Source organism: Ips typographus, linkage group LG5 (genome assembly GCF_016097725.1).
Source record: "Ips typographus isolate SLU linkage group LG5, UJ_Ityp_2.0, whole genome shotgun sequence".
NCBI classification, from domain to species: domain Eukaryota; kingdom Metazoa; phylum Arthropoda; class Insecta; order Coleoptera; family Curculionidae; genus Ips; species Ips typographus.
In genome coordinates this window covers 7454930-7472143 of record NC_138426.1, presented here as the reverse complement: position 1 = coordinate 7472143, position 17214 = coordinate 7454930, and the positions used below count along the sequence as shown (strand labels likewise).

Sequence of the window (17214 nt, the reverse complement as noted above, 5' to 3'; positions counted from 1 at the left end):
CTGCGTTAGTAAATTTCTATTTTCATTATTAAACTTTTAAAATAAGTTAAAATTGTACATTTTAATTTTATAGAGCGACACTCAAATGACAATAGGGTGTAAAAATCCACCAATCCATCACATAATATACATAATATAAAATCTCTAACACACCAGTAACAAATTAGCTAAATGACAGTTGACACTGACGTTTAAGCGCCGCGCAGCTTTGGTTTGTCCACAAACTCGGTGCCGTACTGGAAAATGTAGTAGGCAGTGGCCGCCATCATACCGCCCCAGAACAACAGATACAACAAACACTCGCTCGAGTACTCGGAGGGGAACAGGGCCGAGGCCACAAACATGGCGGTTGCCACTAGCAACACGGACGGGAACGTGACGTAACGCCAGCCTGGAGGTGGCGCTAGCGGCGTCACAGCTTTACCACCACCCAAAAAGAGGTCGATGGCGTCCTGTCTGAAACCGTCGTTGAAATTATTCTTGTAGTAGCGCATCAGCGAATTGACACCGTCTTGTACCACTCCCGCTTTGGTACGCCTACCTAAAACATGATTAATTTTGAAAAAACTTATTTAAAAGATATGGCAACGCCGGACAGAATATTTGGCAACAGAGCAGTTTGACGTTAAGACTGTCATTACTGTCACAATTCTGGACGCCATTTGCCATATTGTTTTTGTTTTAAAGTTAGTATATTCAAGAGTCTTACCAGTTCGAGTAAAATCAGTTTTTAAGGCCCCAGTGCCTGAATATTGTATACTGACAGCATCAGCGTGATCAGCCCACACGTTCTTGTACAACGCCTCAAAGGATAATTGGTTCTCCAAATTCTGGTCGTGTCCCAAAATTGCAAATCGGCGCAGTACCACTTCCAGGTTCCGATGCGCCAGCATGCTCTGCACCACATTGGTCCGATCCAAACAGTCGATGCAATTGGTACGAAACACGCCCTCTTGCAACGACGACAGACTACCGTCTCTCAAAATCAAAAAGTACCCCATCTCTTCCTGGTCTATGGACACTCTATCGATCAAAATGGAGAGACGGTGCCATTTCATATGCCTGCACTCTGCGTGGAAGTCAAACGGCTCGTATTTAACTGAAGGATGTCCCAGTAAGGCTACAGTGTCCTTGAAAGCTTTCTCCAGTCTCCCTACAGGTAAATTACAAATGTAAATAAGTGTATAAGTGACAGAACACACTGAAATACCTTCAGACCCTACTTGATCCACTAGATCGACCATCACTTGTCGCCCATAAATACCAGCCATGGCCTCAACGTGCTTCAGACAGGCATTTTGGTGTTCCTGTGGGTCCACACTGTGATCCAAAGTGATGGGTGGTTTGTAGCGTAGATCAGGACGTTGGTACCAGTATAAAGGAATTGAACCTCTGATCTGTGTGTCTAAGGTCAGTTTCACAATGTCTAATCCAATTTAACAGTTTATAGTTAACCTGTACAAAACTAGCTCTGTCTCCTTCTCCCGATTCTACAATTTGTTCAGTTTCAACAAAGTTGGCGACGTTGCCGTCTTTGTCAATACCCCTGCGGTACCATCGTGTTCCCGCCCTAATTTTCATGTTGTCAACTACACATTCAGTGTGTTACTATTACAAAAATTACCTAAAAATGCTTCTTCTCGACACTAAAGCCCATACAAAGTTGTGTCCATTAATCACACAAGGATTGATGGACACAAAACCGTGTATTAAAGGTAGGGCAAACCTTCTAGAAGCTGGATTCTGGAATGGTTCTAGTAGGTACCAATTCCAGACAAACCTGCACCACACTCAATCAATTTGACACTCATTAATCAGTTCAAATAACTAACCTGGAATCAGCCCTTTCAAATAAAGACTGCTGCCAAAACTCAGGACTGATATCATGCAACCTCTGAATGGAATGACTAAGATCATAGCTGTAACTGAAATAAAAACTGGGCGTGGCCAGAACCGTCTGTACCATACTCAAGTAAACACTGTTGTCAGCTTGTTTCTCATTGTTTAAATGCAACAAATTCCTAGAGTAGGGAACCAGCTCGGTTTTGACTAGTTTCCAAATTGGATGGCCTGCAATATAACTGTACGTGGGGGATTTAGTGATAGTTTAAGGGTTAATAAGCCAACCTACCCTATGAGGTCCCTTTGAGTTGCTATGACCAGGTAAGGACCTGCCAATAAGGTAATAGAGCCAAGCAGGCCGCAGAAATCTTGACGGGAACTAACCGAAGGGATTTGTCCGGCATTTCGTTGCAGGGTTGGTACCTCAGAAGCTCTGTCGATTACAAGCAACTCATCACCATTTTTCGGTTCTATGTAGAACTTTTCAGGGGTGATGTAACTAACGAAAATTAATTGCCAGTGTTATGCGTGACCTTTGGAGCACTAAATACTGTATGAAAACAGTTCCAGGCCCCTTAAAACCTGTTGGGTTTATAAAATAACCTGTTGTAACAGTGGCAACATTGTACAGGTTGACAAGCAACGCCACCTAATATAATTGACGTTCGAATGTTCTAGAACACGTGTGTCGGTCGGTCGGTTGTATTACAATAATGTTCACCTCCCTTTTAGTATTAATACAAGTTTATTAGTTAGTTAAATAAACGTGTTTTACTGTCCAAGATCCAACCACCCCAATAGGTTATGGGCCCAGAGTGGTTTGGACAGTGAAGTAAAAGAAAAAGTGAAGCAACCCGTGTGTCGGACGTATCGTGAAGCAACCCGTGTGTCGGACGTATCGATCGATAAAATAAAAAAAGCGTCAATAAAAGCTTGAGGCAGAAAAGGATCGTGAATCAACTGAACGGATCGAGAAGAGAAGTCGAGGTTAAAACTAGTTGGACCTGATTTTCTGAAGAAGAATCCATTAAGATGAGTAACGTCGATCTGGGAAATATTGCTCAAATAGCTAAATTTGAAGGCAAAAATTATCAACAGTGGAAATTCCAAGTTAAGTGCGCCCTACGAGCTAAAGGCCTGTATGGAATTGCAGATGGCAGTACCCCGAAACCAGAAGTATTTGCAGAGGGTGAGTTGTGGAATAAAAAAGATGCTCAGGCAATGTGTATAATAACTGCAGCAATGGGGCTAAATCAAATTTCACTAATAGAAAACTGTGAGACCAGTAAACAAGTTTTAGACAAGTTAAACTCGATCTATGACGTAAAAACGGAGACAAATAAAATGTTGGTACACGAACAATTTTATCAGTACAAAATGCTACCCACAGATTCAATGGCTCAGCATATTTCAAAGGTTGAAAATCTAGCAATGCAAATTAAAAATTCAGGAGACCAGTTGAGTGACACTGCTGTTATTACAAAAATAATGAGCACTCTTCCACCAAAATATGGTCCATTCCGACAAGCTTGGTTGTCTATGGATGAAGCTAGACAGACTATTGAAAACTTGACCTCGAGATTACTTGATGAAGAAAGAAATTTAAGTACAAGCGAACATAATGAAGATTATGCTTTAGCTGCCACACAAATGAACAAGTTTGGCAATAGAAATTTTAGAAACACAGGGCCTCCACAAAGAAAACCGTCAACAAATGTGAAGTGTTATAATTGTGGAAAAAGGGGACATTTTGCAAAGGATTGCCGATGTCCGAAAAGGCAACAATTAGGAGGTAACACTCATAGAAGCAGCAGCGGTGGACAAAATGACAATGAACGAGAGCGCGGGACAGTTTTTCCTGGATCTGGATATAGTGGACATGAAAGTGGTCGAGCTAGACATCAAAGTGGAAGTGGTAACTCTGGCAACACTGCAAATGGAAGAGCTTTCAACATTGAAGACAGTGATGACAGTGTGCCTGAAGTTGACATTGACTGTAGTGACATTTGGATTTTAGACAGTGGCGCTAGTAGACACATGTGTCACTCGGAAAGTATGTTTACATCAGTTCGAAAAGTTCAAAACTTATTCGTAAAACTCGGCGATAATAAAGAACTTCCAGTTCAAGGAATCGGAGAAATTTTGATAGAGAAGTTTGTAAATGGGACTTGGTGTAAAGGCGTTATGACAGACGTATGGCTTGTACCCGGCTTAAGGAGAAATCTGTTTTCAGAAGGTGCAGTAACAAATAAAGGTTTTACTATTTTTAAGGACAACCAGAAGGCCGAAATTTTTGAAAGTGGCCAAGTGGTGGCTACTGCAGTACCTTACGAAAACAACCTTTATAGAGTGTTGATTCGCCTACAGAACAAAAATGCAATTACTGAGGTAAATGTAGTTTCTACAGGGACTTTAAAACAATGGCATGAAAGACTCGGACATTTAAATATCAAGTACATTAAGGAACTATTCACAAAGAATCTTGTAAGTGGAATAAGTATAACAGACATAAATGACAATTTCTTTTGTGAAAGCTGTGTATATGCCAAGCAACACAAACTTAAATTCCAAAACACTGAAAAACATGTATCAAAACCAGGTGAGTTAATTTCCAGCGATGTCTGTGGACCGATGAGTGAAGATAGTATTGGAGGATCCAAATACTATGTTCTTTTTAAAGACAATTATACAGGCTACAGGTCAGTAAATTTTATTAGACATAAAAGTGATGTAACCCAATGTTTTAAGAACTTTATTTCCTTGTGCAACACTAAATTTGGGCACAAAGTTCAAAGAGTGCGTGTAGACAATGGGCGAGAATATGTAAATGAGTCACTAAAACAGTATTTATCTGAAAGTGGTATAGTTTTAGAAACTACAGGTATTTATACACCGGAGCAAAATGGTCGCTGTGAGAGAGACAACAGGACCATAATGGAGTCTGCAAGAGCTCTGTTATTTGACAAGGATTTGCCTAAAACTTTATGGGCAGAAGCAGTAAATACTTCTGTGTATTTGCTGAACCGGACACCTACAAAGCAGTCTGAAACCACTCCTTATGAACACTGGACTGGTAAAAGGCCTAACTTACAACACACCAAAGTTTTTGGTTGTGAAGCCTATTTGTTAACACCAGGCACTTTAAGAACCAAACTGGATAAGAAAAGCGAGAGGTATGTTTTTGTAGGTTATGAAGGGGATTCAACGAATTACAGGTTGTATGATCCTGTGACACATAAAATAAAAGTTTCTCGTCATGTTATTTTTAATGAAGATAGTGAATTTAAAACCCCAAGACAAAACTGTGTTCTACTTCCAATAGAAAATAACAGATCTGACAATTTAGATGCTCAAGATGACCTTGACCCAAACTATTTTGAGGAACCTGATATACAAGGACAAAATGACACTGACAATGAACAAGTATCACCTTACAACTTAAGAGCTAGAAAAGATATACATCCACCTGAATATTTGTGTCAAAACTTTGATCTTGACTTTTCTGAGATTAATTTTACAGAAATAAGTGTTCCTTCCAGTTACCAAGAAGCCATTAGTTGTCCAAATAAGCAGGAATGGAAGGCAGCCATACAAGAAGAACTACAAGCTTTGGAAGTCAACAAAACGTGGGAGTTAGTTAATTTGCCACCAAACAGAAGTACAATTGGGACGAAATGGGTTTTCCGAGTTAAGGAAGCTGAAAATGGTCACAAACCTCGTTTTAAGGCTCGCCTATGTGCAAAAGGGTTTAGTCAAGTAAAGGGTGTAGATTTTCAGGAGACTTTTTCCCCCACGACAAGGTATGACACACTAAGAGTACTTTTAGCCCTTTCAGCACAACAGAAAATGAAAATGAGGCAGTTCGATATCAAAACTGCTTTCCTTTACGGCATACTAAGTGAAGAATTGTATATAGACTTACCTGAGGGATTAAACAATAATAAACAAAAAGTGTGCAAACTAAATAAAGCCCTTTATGGCCTAAAACAAGCTCCTCGAGTATGGAATGAGACTTTCAAGGAATTTTGTCAAAGCATTGGTTTTTATCAATGTACTTCTGACAATTGTGTCTACATTAAGACTGACAGAAAAGTTTTTCTAGCATTATATGTTGATGATGGTCTTCTACTATCTGACAGTGATGAAGAATTGGACTTAGTGCTTGTTCAGTTACAGAAGAGGTTTCAAATTACCATAATTGAAGATCCAAAGTACTTTGTGGGCTTGCAAATTGAGCGACTTAAAGATGACTCAATATTCATCCATCAGTCAAAGTACATTCATCAAATTGTTCATAAATTTGGACAAGAAGATTCAAATCCTGTCTCGGTACCTGCAGATCCTAATTCCAGTTTAAGCAAGGATCTTGGCAAACCAATAGAAAATATTCCTTATAGAGAAGCAGTAGGATCACTGATGTTTTTGGCAATTGTAAGTCGGCCAGACATTATGTATTCGATTGGACTAGTAAGTCGTTATCTGCAAAATCCCACCACAGCTCATTGGAATGCTGTTAAACGAATTTTCAAGTACTTAAAGGGCACCTTAAACATTGGCATTCACTATAAAAGTGACCCTTGTGGCATTAATCTAAGTGGCTACTGTGATTCTGATTTTGCAGGTGATATAGACACAAGACGTTCTACAACAGGCTATGTTTTCTTAATCAACAACAGTGCTGTAACATGGAAAAGCCAGAAGCAGAAGTGTGTGAGCTTGTCCACTACAGAAGCTGAGTATGTGGCAGCCTCAACAGCCTCCAGAGAAGCCATATGGTTGAAAAATCTACTAGAAGCCCTCGGTGAAAACATAATTTTGCCCGTTAATATGTACGTCGACAATCAAAGTGCTCTAAAACTTATTAAAAATCCAGTGTTTCATCCACGCACAAAACATATCGACATAAAATTTCATTTTGTTCGGGATCAATATGTTTTAGGTTTAATTGATTTTCAATATGTTTCTACCAATGATCAAACAGCAGATGGTTTCACCAAAGCATTGTCAGTAATCAAATTTAAGAGATTTGTAAGTCAGTTAGGTATTAAGTGCTTCTTAGATTTACTAAAAATTAAGTAGTATGTTACAACTGTTTATTTTACGTGGGAGTGTTGGGTTTATAAAATAACCTGTTGTAACAGTGGCAACATTGTACAGGTTGACAAGCAACGCCACCTAATATAATTGACGTTCGAATGTTCTAGAACACGTGTGTCGGTCGGTCGGTTGTATTACAATAATGTTCACCTCCCTTTTAGTATTAATACAAGTTTATTAGTTAGTTAAATAAACGTGTTTTACTGTCCAAGATCCAACCACCCCAATAAAACCCTTTTAAGCTTATCAGAAACACCAAAAATACTTACAGAGTTAAATCGTTGTATACGTCGGAGGTGGACATTGTTACCGGAAATTTTACGGTAATAATTATGAGTAGGATTACCCGAAAAAACCTAATTTGTCCAGCATTACTGAAAAACGATAATAATCACACACAAATTAGCAGTTTGTTGGGTTATTTGGCTACTGGTGACCTCACTAATTTTTTAGTTTAATCTGACAGTTCAAACAGCTGATCAGTGAATGTTATGTTGCAGACGTGACGTTGTACGGATTTATCATAGCCAGTCACGTGACTAGATTTTAATGGTGGTAAAATGGTAAGAATGTTTTGAAACTCTCCAAAATCCTAATTTACCAGCTTATCTCAATGTAATAAACCAATTTACAAGTTTTAATAGCATTATTATGTAATGTAACCATTTATAGCATTTCAGGAGAGTCAAATATTGAGTTAAAAACATTCTTTGCATAAATAAAGTTTTACTAGGGATCCTAGGTAAATCATCCAATCTACAAGAAAAAAGGTAGTTTACTAAATAGTGTATAAGCGTTGATAAGAAATTGTTTCTAGTTTGTTGTGGGAAGTATTTTTGGTTGCCTAAATATGGCGCCTGCATAGCAATCCTTACAGTCTTGTCTGTCAAATGTCAAAACTGAAAATAAAAACAAGAAATTTGTCTATTTTGCTAAATTTTAATTTCCCTTAGTTTTTTAGTATAAAATCCTCCAAATGGAGGAAATAGAGTGGAATGTGGTAAACGAGGGTCAATTATTAGCCGCCATGGTCGGTCACAAACCAGTAGGTAAGTCGGAAACGACCCTGCCCTAGAAATCTGCATAACCTAACCTCAATTGGCCGTCAGGTGTAAACAAATACTTTCAAATGGCTTTGATATGCGAAAAACTGGCCGACAGTCTGAATAAGGAGGTGAGCCCCGAGAAAATCTGGGCCCACTTGAGCACCATGTACAATTTGGACGTTCTGGACGACAACGAGTCCATACCCTTTCCAAATGCGGAGAAGGAGTTCTCGTTGCCCTCGTCCGAATTCGGGGACTTGTTGAACAAGAAGGAGGAGGAGGACGAGAAAAAATCGTTGAACGAGCTCGCTAAATTGGCCAAAGACTTAAAACGCGACGACAAAACTCCGAGTAAGGGGGTGGCAAAAGAAGGCACCCCACGGCGCGATAGCAAAGATGCCAAAGACACCAAAACGCCCGCGGGTGGTGGAAAAAAGTTGGAGAAGAGTAGGGGAAACGCCAAAGGACGGGCCACGCCTAAAGAGGAGAGAGGTAGAGGCAAGACTGATGATACACCAAAACCAACTAAAAGGACCAGAGGTGATTGTTGTATATGGTTGTTAGTTCAAATGGTAAATTTGCCCTTTGTAGGGAGCTTAAAGTCAAATGATGATTCAGGTTCTAGTGGGAAAAGTAGTCCTGTTACTGTCACTCCATCTACAGGGAAGAGAAGAAGAATATAATTATCAGTAACTGCAAGTATTTTTTTTAAGTTATTTTTCATTGCTTTACTATGTTTTTATGAGTATTTAAGGAATCTGTAAAGGTTTCTAGACTAATTCAGTTAATAATTTGTTGGTATTAACGACCAGTCTCAACCAGGGTAGTACTATCAAAAGTACCATACTAAAACGTTTGGTTAAGTCTTTATTGTACATAATAGAGTCTAGAAAATCAACTTTATTTATCTCTCTAAACGACAAAAAAATGCGTGTTTAGATCCTGGCACGTCTTCCCTAAAATACTTGTCGTAAAAATCCAAAGCGACATTTTCCACTTTAAAACCGAATTTCTGGTACAAAAACAATGCGGGATTGTTAATGGCCACATGCAACGTAATGTCCTTACCCAAACTGGTCTACAAAAAACAAATAAAAGACAACTGTGATATAATAAACAACCAGGTACCTGAATCAAATGATAGAGCATAAATCTGGCAATGCCGCAATTCCTCCAACCAGGTCGCGTGAACAGAAAGGAAACGTAATTTTCCGTGTGTCGCACGTCAGGCACTATAAAGGCGAAACCGACGATTAGTCGTTTATACAGTGTCACGCAACTGTAGTCCGGGTATTGTAGGGTGTCGGTAACTGCATGAATCGCAAAAGTAAATCGCAATTTTGACTGACATCTGACAATGGCTTACGATCGATTCCAGGCCAGAAAAACTGGTTGCATAAGCTGTTTATGGCTGGAATGTGTTCGGGTTGCACGTAGGTGTAGTCCAGGGGAGCGCGAGGTGGTAGTACAAAGTCCTGGTTGGATTTGTTTGCCACTATTTGCACCTCTGCCATTAGTCGAAGCCTTGACGCATTTATTGTTAAGGCAAAACAGTTCCAGATAACCGTTATATTGTCTGTTCAGTGATCTTTTGACTGTTGCGTCACAATCACCAGTCCTAGAGGCCCTAGCCCTGAGAGGGAAGGCTTAAGAGACTTCTAGATGCCTCTGGCACTTTTTAGAAGGTTCTCAGTAGCATTTACAGGTCTTTGACACCCTCAAAATGGTCCTAGATGCCTCTGGCAATTTTAAACAGTTATGGAATGGTTTTAAACACTTCTAGAAGACTCTGACACTTCTTGGAAGGTTCTCGATAGCATTTTGAGGTCTCTGACACTTTTAAAATTGTTTTAGGGGCCTCTAGCAATTTAAAATAGTTACAGGAAGGTTTAAGACACTTGTAGAGGGCTCTGACACTTATTATTGGCCTCTGGCAATTTAAAACAACTCTGAGAAGGTTTAAGACACTTGCACACAAGCTTCAGACATTTTTAGAAGCTTTTCAGTAGCATTTGCAGGTCTTTGACACCCTCAAAATGGTCCTAGATGCCTCTGGCAATTTTAAACAGTTATGGAGTGGTTTTAAACACTTCTAGAAGACTCTGACACTTCTTGGAACGTTCTCGATAGCATTTAGAGGCCTCTGACACTTTTAAAATTGTTCTAGGGGCCTCTAGCAATTTAAAATAGTTACAGGAAGGTTTAAGACACTTGTAGAGGGCTCTGACACTTTTTAGAAGATTCTCAGTAGGATTTAAAGGTTTCTGACACTTATTACAGGCCTCTGGCAATTTAAAACAACTCTGAGAAGGTTTAAGACACTTGCACACAAGCTTCAGACATTTTTTAGAAGCTTCTCAGTAGCATTTAGAGGTCTTTGACACCCTCAAAATGGTCCTAGATGCCTCTGGCAATTTTAAACAGTTATGGAGTGGTTTTAAACACTTCTAGAGGGCTCTTGGAAGGTTCTCGATAGCATTTAGAGGTCTCCGACACTTTTAAAATTGTTCTAGGGGCCTCTAGAAATTTAAAATAGTTACAGGAAGGTTTAAGACACTTCTAGAGGGCTCTGACAGTTTTTAGAAGGTTCTCAATAACATTTAGAGGTCTTTGACACTGTCAAAATGGTCCTAGACGCCTCTGGCAATTTTAAACAGATATGGAGTGGTTTTAAACACTTCTAGAGGGCTCTTGGAAGGTTCTCGATAGCATTTAGAGGTCTCCGACACTTTTAAAATTGTTCTAGGGGCCTCTAGAAATTTAAAATAGTTACAAGAAGGTTTAAGACACTTGTAGAGGGCTCTGACACTTTTTAGAAGGTTCTCAGTAGCATTTAGAGGTCTTTGTCACTGTCAAAATGGTCCTAGAGGCCTCTGGCAATTTAAAACAAGTCTGGGAAGGCTTAAGAGACTTTTAGATGCCTCTGGCACTTTTTAGAAGGTTCTCAGTAACATTTAGAGGTCTTTGACACTGTCAAAATGGTCTTAGATGCCTCTGGCAATTTAAAACTGTTATGGAGGGGTTTTAAACACTTCTAGAGGGCTGTGACACTTCTTGGAAGGTTCTCGATAGCATTTAGAGGTCTCTGACACTTTTAAAATTGTTCTAAGGGCCTCTAGCAATTTAAAATAGTTACAGGAAGGTTTAAGACACTTGTAGAGGGCTCTGACGCGTTTTAGAAGGTTCTCAGTAGGATTTAAAGGTCTCTGACACTTATTACAGGCCTCTGGCAATTTAAAACAACTCTGAGAAGGTTTAAGACACTTGTAGAAGCTTCAGACATTTTTTAGAAGCTTCTCAGTAGCATTTAGAGGTCTTTGACACCCTCAAAATGGTCCTAGATGCCTCTGGCAATTTTAAACAATTATGGAGTGGTTTTAAACACTAGAGGGCTCTGGCACTTCTTGGAAGGTTCTCGATAGCATTTTGAGGCCTCTGACACTTTTAAAATTGTTCTAGGGGCCTCTAGCAATTTAAAATAGTTACAGGACGGTTTAAGACACTTGTAGAGGGCTCTGACACTTTTTAGAAGGTTCTCAGTAGCATTTAGAGGTCTTTGTCACTGTCAAAATGGTCCTAGAGGCCTCTGGCAATTTTAAACAGTTATGGAGTGGTTTTAAACACTTCTAGAGGACTCTGACACTTCTTAGAAGGTTCTCAGTAGGATTTAAAGGTCTCTGACACTTTCAAAATGGTCCTAGAGGCCTCTGGCAATTTAAAACAACTCTGAGAAGGTTTAAGACACTTGTAGAAGCTTCTCAGTAGCAATTTTGAGATAAGTGACGCCACAGTCAGAACTCACTGAACAGAGCTAATTTACCAATTTGGTATAGTTTCTGAATCTCGTCTAATGTAGGGCTTCAAGTAAATACTGCTGTACGGTGACAGTATCATTTCTTTGCGTATACCTCCTGTGAGTTTAGTGGCCAATTTAAGCATTTTAATGCGGCTTATACCTGAAAAACTTTCATTTTACCCACTGGCTGAACGTGTTGCTGCACCTTACTGTTTAGAGAAGTATTATAGTGACATAGTGGATCCAGTAAAGTTTTATTTGAGTTGTCCACTGTTTGTAGTTTCTTAGGAGGTTCTGGTTGGGGCGCCACTGGCGCAGGCTCCACCGGTAATAAAGGTGGTAGAGACTTGGAGGACAGTTGTATGAGCCTAAATTGGTACTTCACTGCTGAGCTGCTAGAGGGTGTTTGTGTACTTACTTTTTGGCCGCAGCTACAGGGCTAGCCACCACATTTTTTCTCTTTAAACCCCTGGACTTCTATTTAAACAATTTTGTAGTGACAGTCATGCAAATGCAATAATTTTACCTTTTTTTCTATGTCAGCTTCCACAGCCTCCACATTTTCAAACTCTATATTGTCGGTTAAGTCAACTGATTGAGTGAGTGTGGGGTCCTGAATGTATTGCTCTAGCAGCACTTTGAACTGTTCTGGATCGGAAATCTTTTTTTTCTCAGTTTTTACTTTAGTTTTTTGCCTCCCTGCTGTTAGTATATTATCTGCAACAGCATTGTATTACAATTTGGTTTGTTTGAAGGTACTGTTAACTCACAGATTGTTGACAGTACTAAAGGAGTAATTTTGGGGTACATCAACGTCCACCAAGCTGGTTTATTAAAAGCAGTCTTACTACCAGACACAAACAAGTACCCACTATAGTGGGAGAGCCTCCCGGCTACAGTGCCCACCCACTTTTTCTTTCGCGCTTTATTATCGGTTGGGAATAGTATACTCCAATTCCTGTCGATGAAACCCACCAAATGGTGCCGCCAGTGGAAGAAACCATTTCTGGCAAGGCCCCCTGACTTGACCTGCAAATGGTACATGGCCAGCACCAAGGCTTGAAGCCTACACAAGCTTAAATAGGAAAGTGTGTTAACATTTAGAATTTACCAGGAAATGTTTTGTCTAACGAATTGTTCGCTGCCTGTGACGGAGCACTCCTGGCAGGTGTACGCGAAAAATAGGTCTCCAGCCAGGCCTCCCGGCACCGAGCCCCTTTTAATGCAGACGGCGTGGACGTGTTGGTTGCACAGTTGACAGGTAAGCCCCTCGTTAATACACGGTTCCAGTAATTGCAGGCAGTATTTGCATGCTTTAGGTACCAATAAATCTTCCATTTTTTTAAATGTATTTCAGTGTTTTTTAACTAAATTTACTGTAATATTGTTTGGTGTAAACAAAAACATATTATTTGAGGTTAGGTTAGTAGGGGAATTTCTGACATTTGGCAGAAATTATTTGGTCTGTAATAGAGCGCCACACGTGGTGGTTTTGGGAAGTAACGAAAGTTACATAACACGTGCCTTTATTAACAAACAAAACTTCAAAATAACTAGCAAAGGAAGTTAAATGGCAAGCCTGGAATATAAAAACATTGAAGAAGTGTCTTTATCATCAAGTCCAATCCTGCGTGCGTGTTTAAACAACTGATTGACCGTCGAGGTTAAAGGTACGGATTCGCGTAGCTTGTTGGCCGTTTCCAGGGTTCTTTGCACATCCTCTTGCATGGATGGTATCGTTTCCTGCACGTCTGTGTAGTTGTTTTTCCTGATATTGTCGCATATTCCTGGAATTGCTACGTGTAGAGGTAACTTAAGAACGAAACGAAAACTCACTCCTAAGATAGGGGCAATCCATTGAGGTTTGTTGAAAAATATCTAAGAATTTTGACATTTTGATAATGTCTCCGGCAAAAGCGGCTGCCTCGCAAAACCCGGCTAAGAATGAGGCTTTCATGCTTTGCAAAACGCCGTTGATCTGAGGTGGTACCCCCACCTCTCCCACTCCATAAGCGGCGGAACCCATCGACCAAAAACACGACTTAAACTCTCCGTCAATTAATCGTACGCTGGCCTTGGACGCTCCAATTAGTAATAACAGTTGTCGATCTTCCGCTTCCTGTTTGGTTCCTTGCACCTATAAACCGACTTCCAACAGCTAGAACTGGCAACACAGCACCCAACTTACCATTGCCTCAGCATAGATGGCGCCCTTTTGTTGGAAAAACGTGTTTAGTTCGTCTGAAGCCTCCCTGTCCAAGGCGGTCATTTCAACGTAAACTTTGCCTACCAGTATGGTATCATTCATGTCCAGGCAACCCATGCTTGCAAGCACTTGTGAAACTTCTTGAGAACTGGATAACATACTAAAAATGATTGCAGAACGTTCCACCTGGAAGCACATTTCGTAACAACGTCTCAAAATGGCCTGTCAGTGACTTACCACTTTGCGAGGTGTGGAAAACGTTTCACAGTAAGCGTTAATATCTTTGGCGTACGATCTCAGTTCGGCACACAAAGCCTCACTGGTGCTCCACACTAGCACGTTGTGACGAAACTGTAACATGTTCTTGACCATTGCCTCCGCATACAAATTACAAGCAAACACGCCCACGTATTTGTCAGTGGGGTCGCAGTCTTGCGTATCCATTTCCTCCAAGTGGTCTGCTGGTACTGTTGACCTGGATCTGATCGATCGGCTCATTGTTGACACCGAACTGACCTCGCTGTCGTAACGTTGACGTTTCTTTCGACTTTTCACTGTACTGCTCGACTTCACTGACATTGAACTCTTTGGCCGCGGTTTCTTCTCTTTTACTATGAAAGGGACGATGTCCATTTCATAGTGAGGGTTTTTGGAAAGTTTTTCTTGAAATTGACTAGTTAAACATGGAATAATAATCAAACATTATAAACCTACTGCGGTTCCATTTTAGCTCTCTATGTGCGTCTTTTAATGCGTTAGTACACTTTTCAGTGTATTTTTCTTTGTACTGTTCGTATGGTTTGATGTAACGCTCCCTGATCCAGGCGTAGTTATTTGAACCAAAAAAATACACCCAGTACATGTTTTCCTTGGGTGGGGGTGGAGCTGAGGCATTGGGCGGCATTATAATAGCCGGCCAATAGGAAAATCCTAAAGCAACACTTTATCTGTATAAAGCAATGTGGGTAAATTGATTGAAAGGTGAAAACCTGTTAGTTTAGCCCAGACAAACTCCATAGTCCTGAATAGGGGTTTCTTTTGCATCTTGATTATCTACAGAGTGAAATTAAATTATTATATAAATTGTAATACTGTAAACTAAGTAAATAGTGAGTAATTAGTTTTATGATAAATCTCTTGGAGGCTTCTGCTTCTTTTCTTCCGTCTCGGCTGGTCTTGGATACAATCTTCAGAAACTTGCTCTGGCATTATCATTAAAAGCTTTTTAAACATAATAACTGACAATTCTATAGCTTGACAAATTTACAATTAAAAGTAAACTACTATTTTCCGGCTGTAAAAGGCAAAAGTCCTGGAAAAAAGGCAAGCAAAATGTACTACTTACTGTAAAAGGTAAACACAAAGTGTATTAATGCCTATTGTAGGCGGTAACATACCCTAACTGGATTTCAGGCAAGCACCACTAATAAAAACTCGTAAAAGGACAATAAGAAGTAAAAAATAGCTCAAGTAAGCAATTTGTGTTGAAAACAATAACAAACAACAAATTTCTAACCTCAAAATTGTCTTTCAGGCGCAAATGACAGTAGACAGGTTAAAAAAAAAGTACACCGTTGCCACATTGTCTAACTAGCCCAAGAAAAGTGGACGTTGCCAGAAATTTTACAAGAAACCTGCTGCTGTACGGATTTTGTTTGATACAACAAATAAGTGTGACGGTTACGATTTACAGGACTCAAATATGGGTGAAAGAAAATATATCACAGCTGTGAAGAAAGAAAATGTACGTCACAAACACACCAAGCTGTGTTGCCAAACTACTACAATCACCAGGGTATTTTCAAGAGAATAAAAAACAAAATTAGGAATTTAAATATAAAATTTCTACAAACATCAACACTTACAAATGCTAATACAGTCACGTGACTGTGTTTGTCAAATTGTCAGATAATCATCGAATAATCAATTTATGCATTGAAACACCCTGAACCCCTTGCGCCACATGTACCGGAGTGGTGGAATACAAACGAATTGGTAAACTCCATACCATCGTTTCGATTGGCACGTCAGAGGGCGCTTGCCAGTACTTGACCTCCGAGTCGGGCAGATCCAATCCCTTGTGAGTGCTGGTGACAAACTCAAAGTGCAACCGCCACTTTAAGCGTACCAAGTCGGTTTCAAAGGCCGGAGTGACGTGGAGCGGAATTGGGAGTATCAGCTGGGTGTATTGGTAACCCAGGCACACTTCGTGGTGTTTGCTGAAAGTGATTATTCTCACTTGTTTCGAATTTTCATTGCCCGGATCGATTAAGGTTTCTTCCTCGCATTGTAAGGATACGGAGACTTGCATGCATTGCACCGTGGCTACGGTAAAGTCAAAAGTGCCGATAATGTCTTCGCCCAGCTTGTAAGCGGGTTTGAACAGACAGAACCGGGCTACTTTGCCCCACATGTTGGATATCATATAAAAATTCGGGTTGCGTCTAGCTGTGATGTTCTGTAGACTTTCCAAGGCTAAATCGATGGGTTTTTCCTTCTGACGGATTTCTAAGAAGGGATTGGTGGGGGTTAGTTCTTCTGTAGTTTCATTGCACAATGCCCCTGCCTCGTTTAGGATCGCCTCTGCTAGAGGGAGGACCCTAAAAGGGACACGCATCAATTTGACTGGGTGGTTGACGCGTTGGGTTCCTATAGTGATTTTATAGGAGTACTTGACCAGTTGACCTCTGTATGAAGGTGGCGAGTCTATAGGGATTTTCTCCTTGTATAGGACTGAACAATTTTTTAAGTTAGTGATAATTTGGTGGATTTGCGGACAACTTACAGTGTTTTACTTGTCCAGGTGACAGTTTCAAGTCACAAAACAGGATTTTAGGCTTGGTGGCAAACTCCAACTTGGCATTTTCTCCAGTTATGCTACCCAAAGCTGTGTCGGGTAAAGTGATCTGACTGGGTCTTCTATCGACTACTTTAACTTTACTGACTTTTCCGTCGGTAAAACATTGACAGTGGATTTGGGCGGAGGCCCAGGCCAAACCTTCAAAAGCATCAGTGTGGCTTTGAGACACCTATAAATGGGGCTCTAATTTGGTTGGCTTTAAAATGCAAGCTAATCAGTACCTTATGGGTGGGTGAGACAGGGTGACTGAAAGTTATTATACATTCCACAACTTCACCAGAAAGGAAAACGTGACCTCTAACCAGTTTGGCTGTTACTTCAATCATTTTCTCTTTTCTTTTAATAATGTTTATATGTTTATGTTTAT

The 17214-nt window shown here is 40.1% G+C and overlaps 5 protein-coding genes and 1 long non-coding RNA gene across 8 annotated transcripts; 2 read left to right on the top strand and 4 right to left on the bottom strand.

Moving 5' to 3' along the window:
- Position 1: 1 nt before the first annotated feature.
- Sac1 (phosphatidylinositol-3-phosphatase SAC1) lies at positions 2-7397 on the bottom strand. Its single transcript, XM_081980080.1, has 8 exons — positions 7209-7397; positions 2132-2341; positions 1833-2081; positions 1625-1780; positions 1456-1570; positions 1211-1397; positions 710-1153; positions 2-541 (listed from the first exon to the last, which is right to left on the bottom strand). The coding sequence occupies exons 1-8, from the start codon at positions 7241-7243 to the stop codon at positions 192-194; spliced, it is 1746 nt and encodes a 581-aa protein (XP_081836206.1). The 5' UTR covers positions 7244-7397; the 3' UTR covers positions 2-191.
- Positions 7398-7816: 419 nt separating this feature from the next.
- MrgBP (MRG/MORF4L binding protein) lies at positions 7817-8883 on the top strand. Its single transcript, XM_081980122.1, has 3 exons — positions 7817-7988; positions 8049-8525; positions 8577-8883. Exons 1-3 carry the CDS (start codon positions 7916-7918, stop codon positions 8666-8668), a joined length of 642 nt encoding a protein of 213 aa, XP_081836248.1. The 5' UTR covers positions 7817-7915; the 3' UTR covers positions 8669-8883.
- Positions 8840-13227, bottom strand: LOC145729362 (cysteine-rich protein 2-binding protein-like). 2 transcript variants are annotated; one of them, XM_081980084.1, is made up of 9 exons: positions 12893-13227; positions 12552-12847; positions 12308-12498; positions 12200-12258; positions 11992-12149; positions 11806-11941; positions 9352-9509; positions 9114-9295; positions 8840-9058 (listed from the first exon to the last, which is right to left on the bottom strand). In XM_081980084.1, exons 1-9 carry the CDS (start codon positions 13117-13119, stop codon positions 9050-9052), a joined length of 1416 nt encoding a protein of 471 aa, XP_081836210.1. In that variant the 5' UTR covers positions 13120-13227; the 3' UTR covers positions 8840-9049. The 2 variants fall into 2 exon arrangements, with proteins under 2 accessions (XP_081836210.1, XP_081836209.1); XM_081980083.1 differs by having other exon boundaries at positions 8840-9063; positions 12893-13226.
- Positions 13228-13290: 63 nt separating this feature from the next.
- LOC145729366 (cytokine-like nuclear factor N-PAC) lies at positions 13291-15499 on the bottom strand. Of its 2 annotated transcripts, none has more exons than XM_081980088.1 (7): positions 15385-15499; positions 14977-15040; positions 14702-14917; positions 14225-14649; positions 13970-14173; positions 13618-13918; positions 13291-13568 (listed from the first exon to the last, which is right to left on the bottom strand). In XM_081980088.1, the coding sequence occupies exons 2-7, from the start codon at positions 15029-15031 to the stop codon at positions 13348-13350; spliced, it is 1422 nt and encodes a 473-aa protein (XP_081836214.1). In that variant the 5' UTR covers positions 15032-15040; positions 15385-15499; the 3' UTR covers positions 13291-13347. The 2 variants fall into 2 exon arrangements, with proteins under 2 accessions (XP_081836214.1, XP_081836213.1); XM_081980087.1 differs by having other exon boundaries at positions 15333-15492.
- LOC145729395 (uncharacterized) lies at positions 15211-15843 on the top strand. The gene is made up of 3 exons (XR_014178343.1): positions 15211-15340; positions 15401-15457; positions 15522-15843. It is a non-coding gene; the product is annotated as an uncharacterized LOC145729395 (long non-coding RNA).
- LOC145729374 (RAB6A-GEF complex partner protein 2) lies at positions 15810-17202 on the bottom strand. The gene is made up of 3 exons (XM_081980105.1): positions 17069-17202; positions 16773-17016; positions 15810-16720 (listed from the first exon to the last, which is right to left on the bottom strand). The coding sequence occupies exons 1-3, from the start codon at positions 17171-17173 to the stop codon at positions 15900-15902; spliced, it is 1170 nt and encodes a 389-aa protein (XP_081836231.1). The 5' UTR covers positions 17174-17202; the 3' UTR covers positions 15810-15899.
- Positions 17203-17214: the final 12 nt, after the last annotated feature.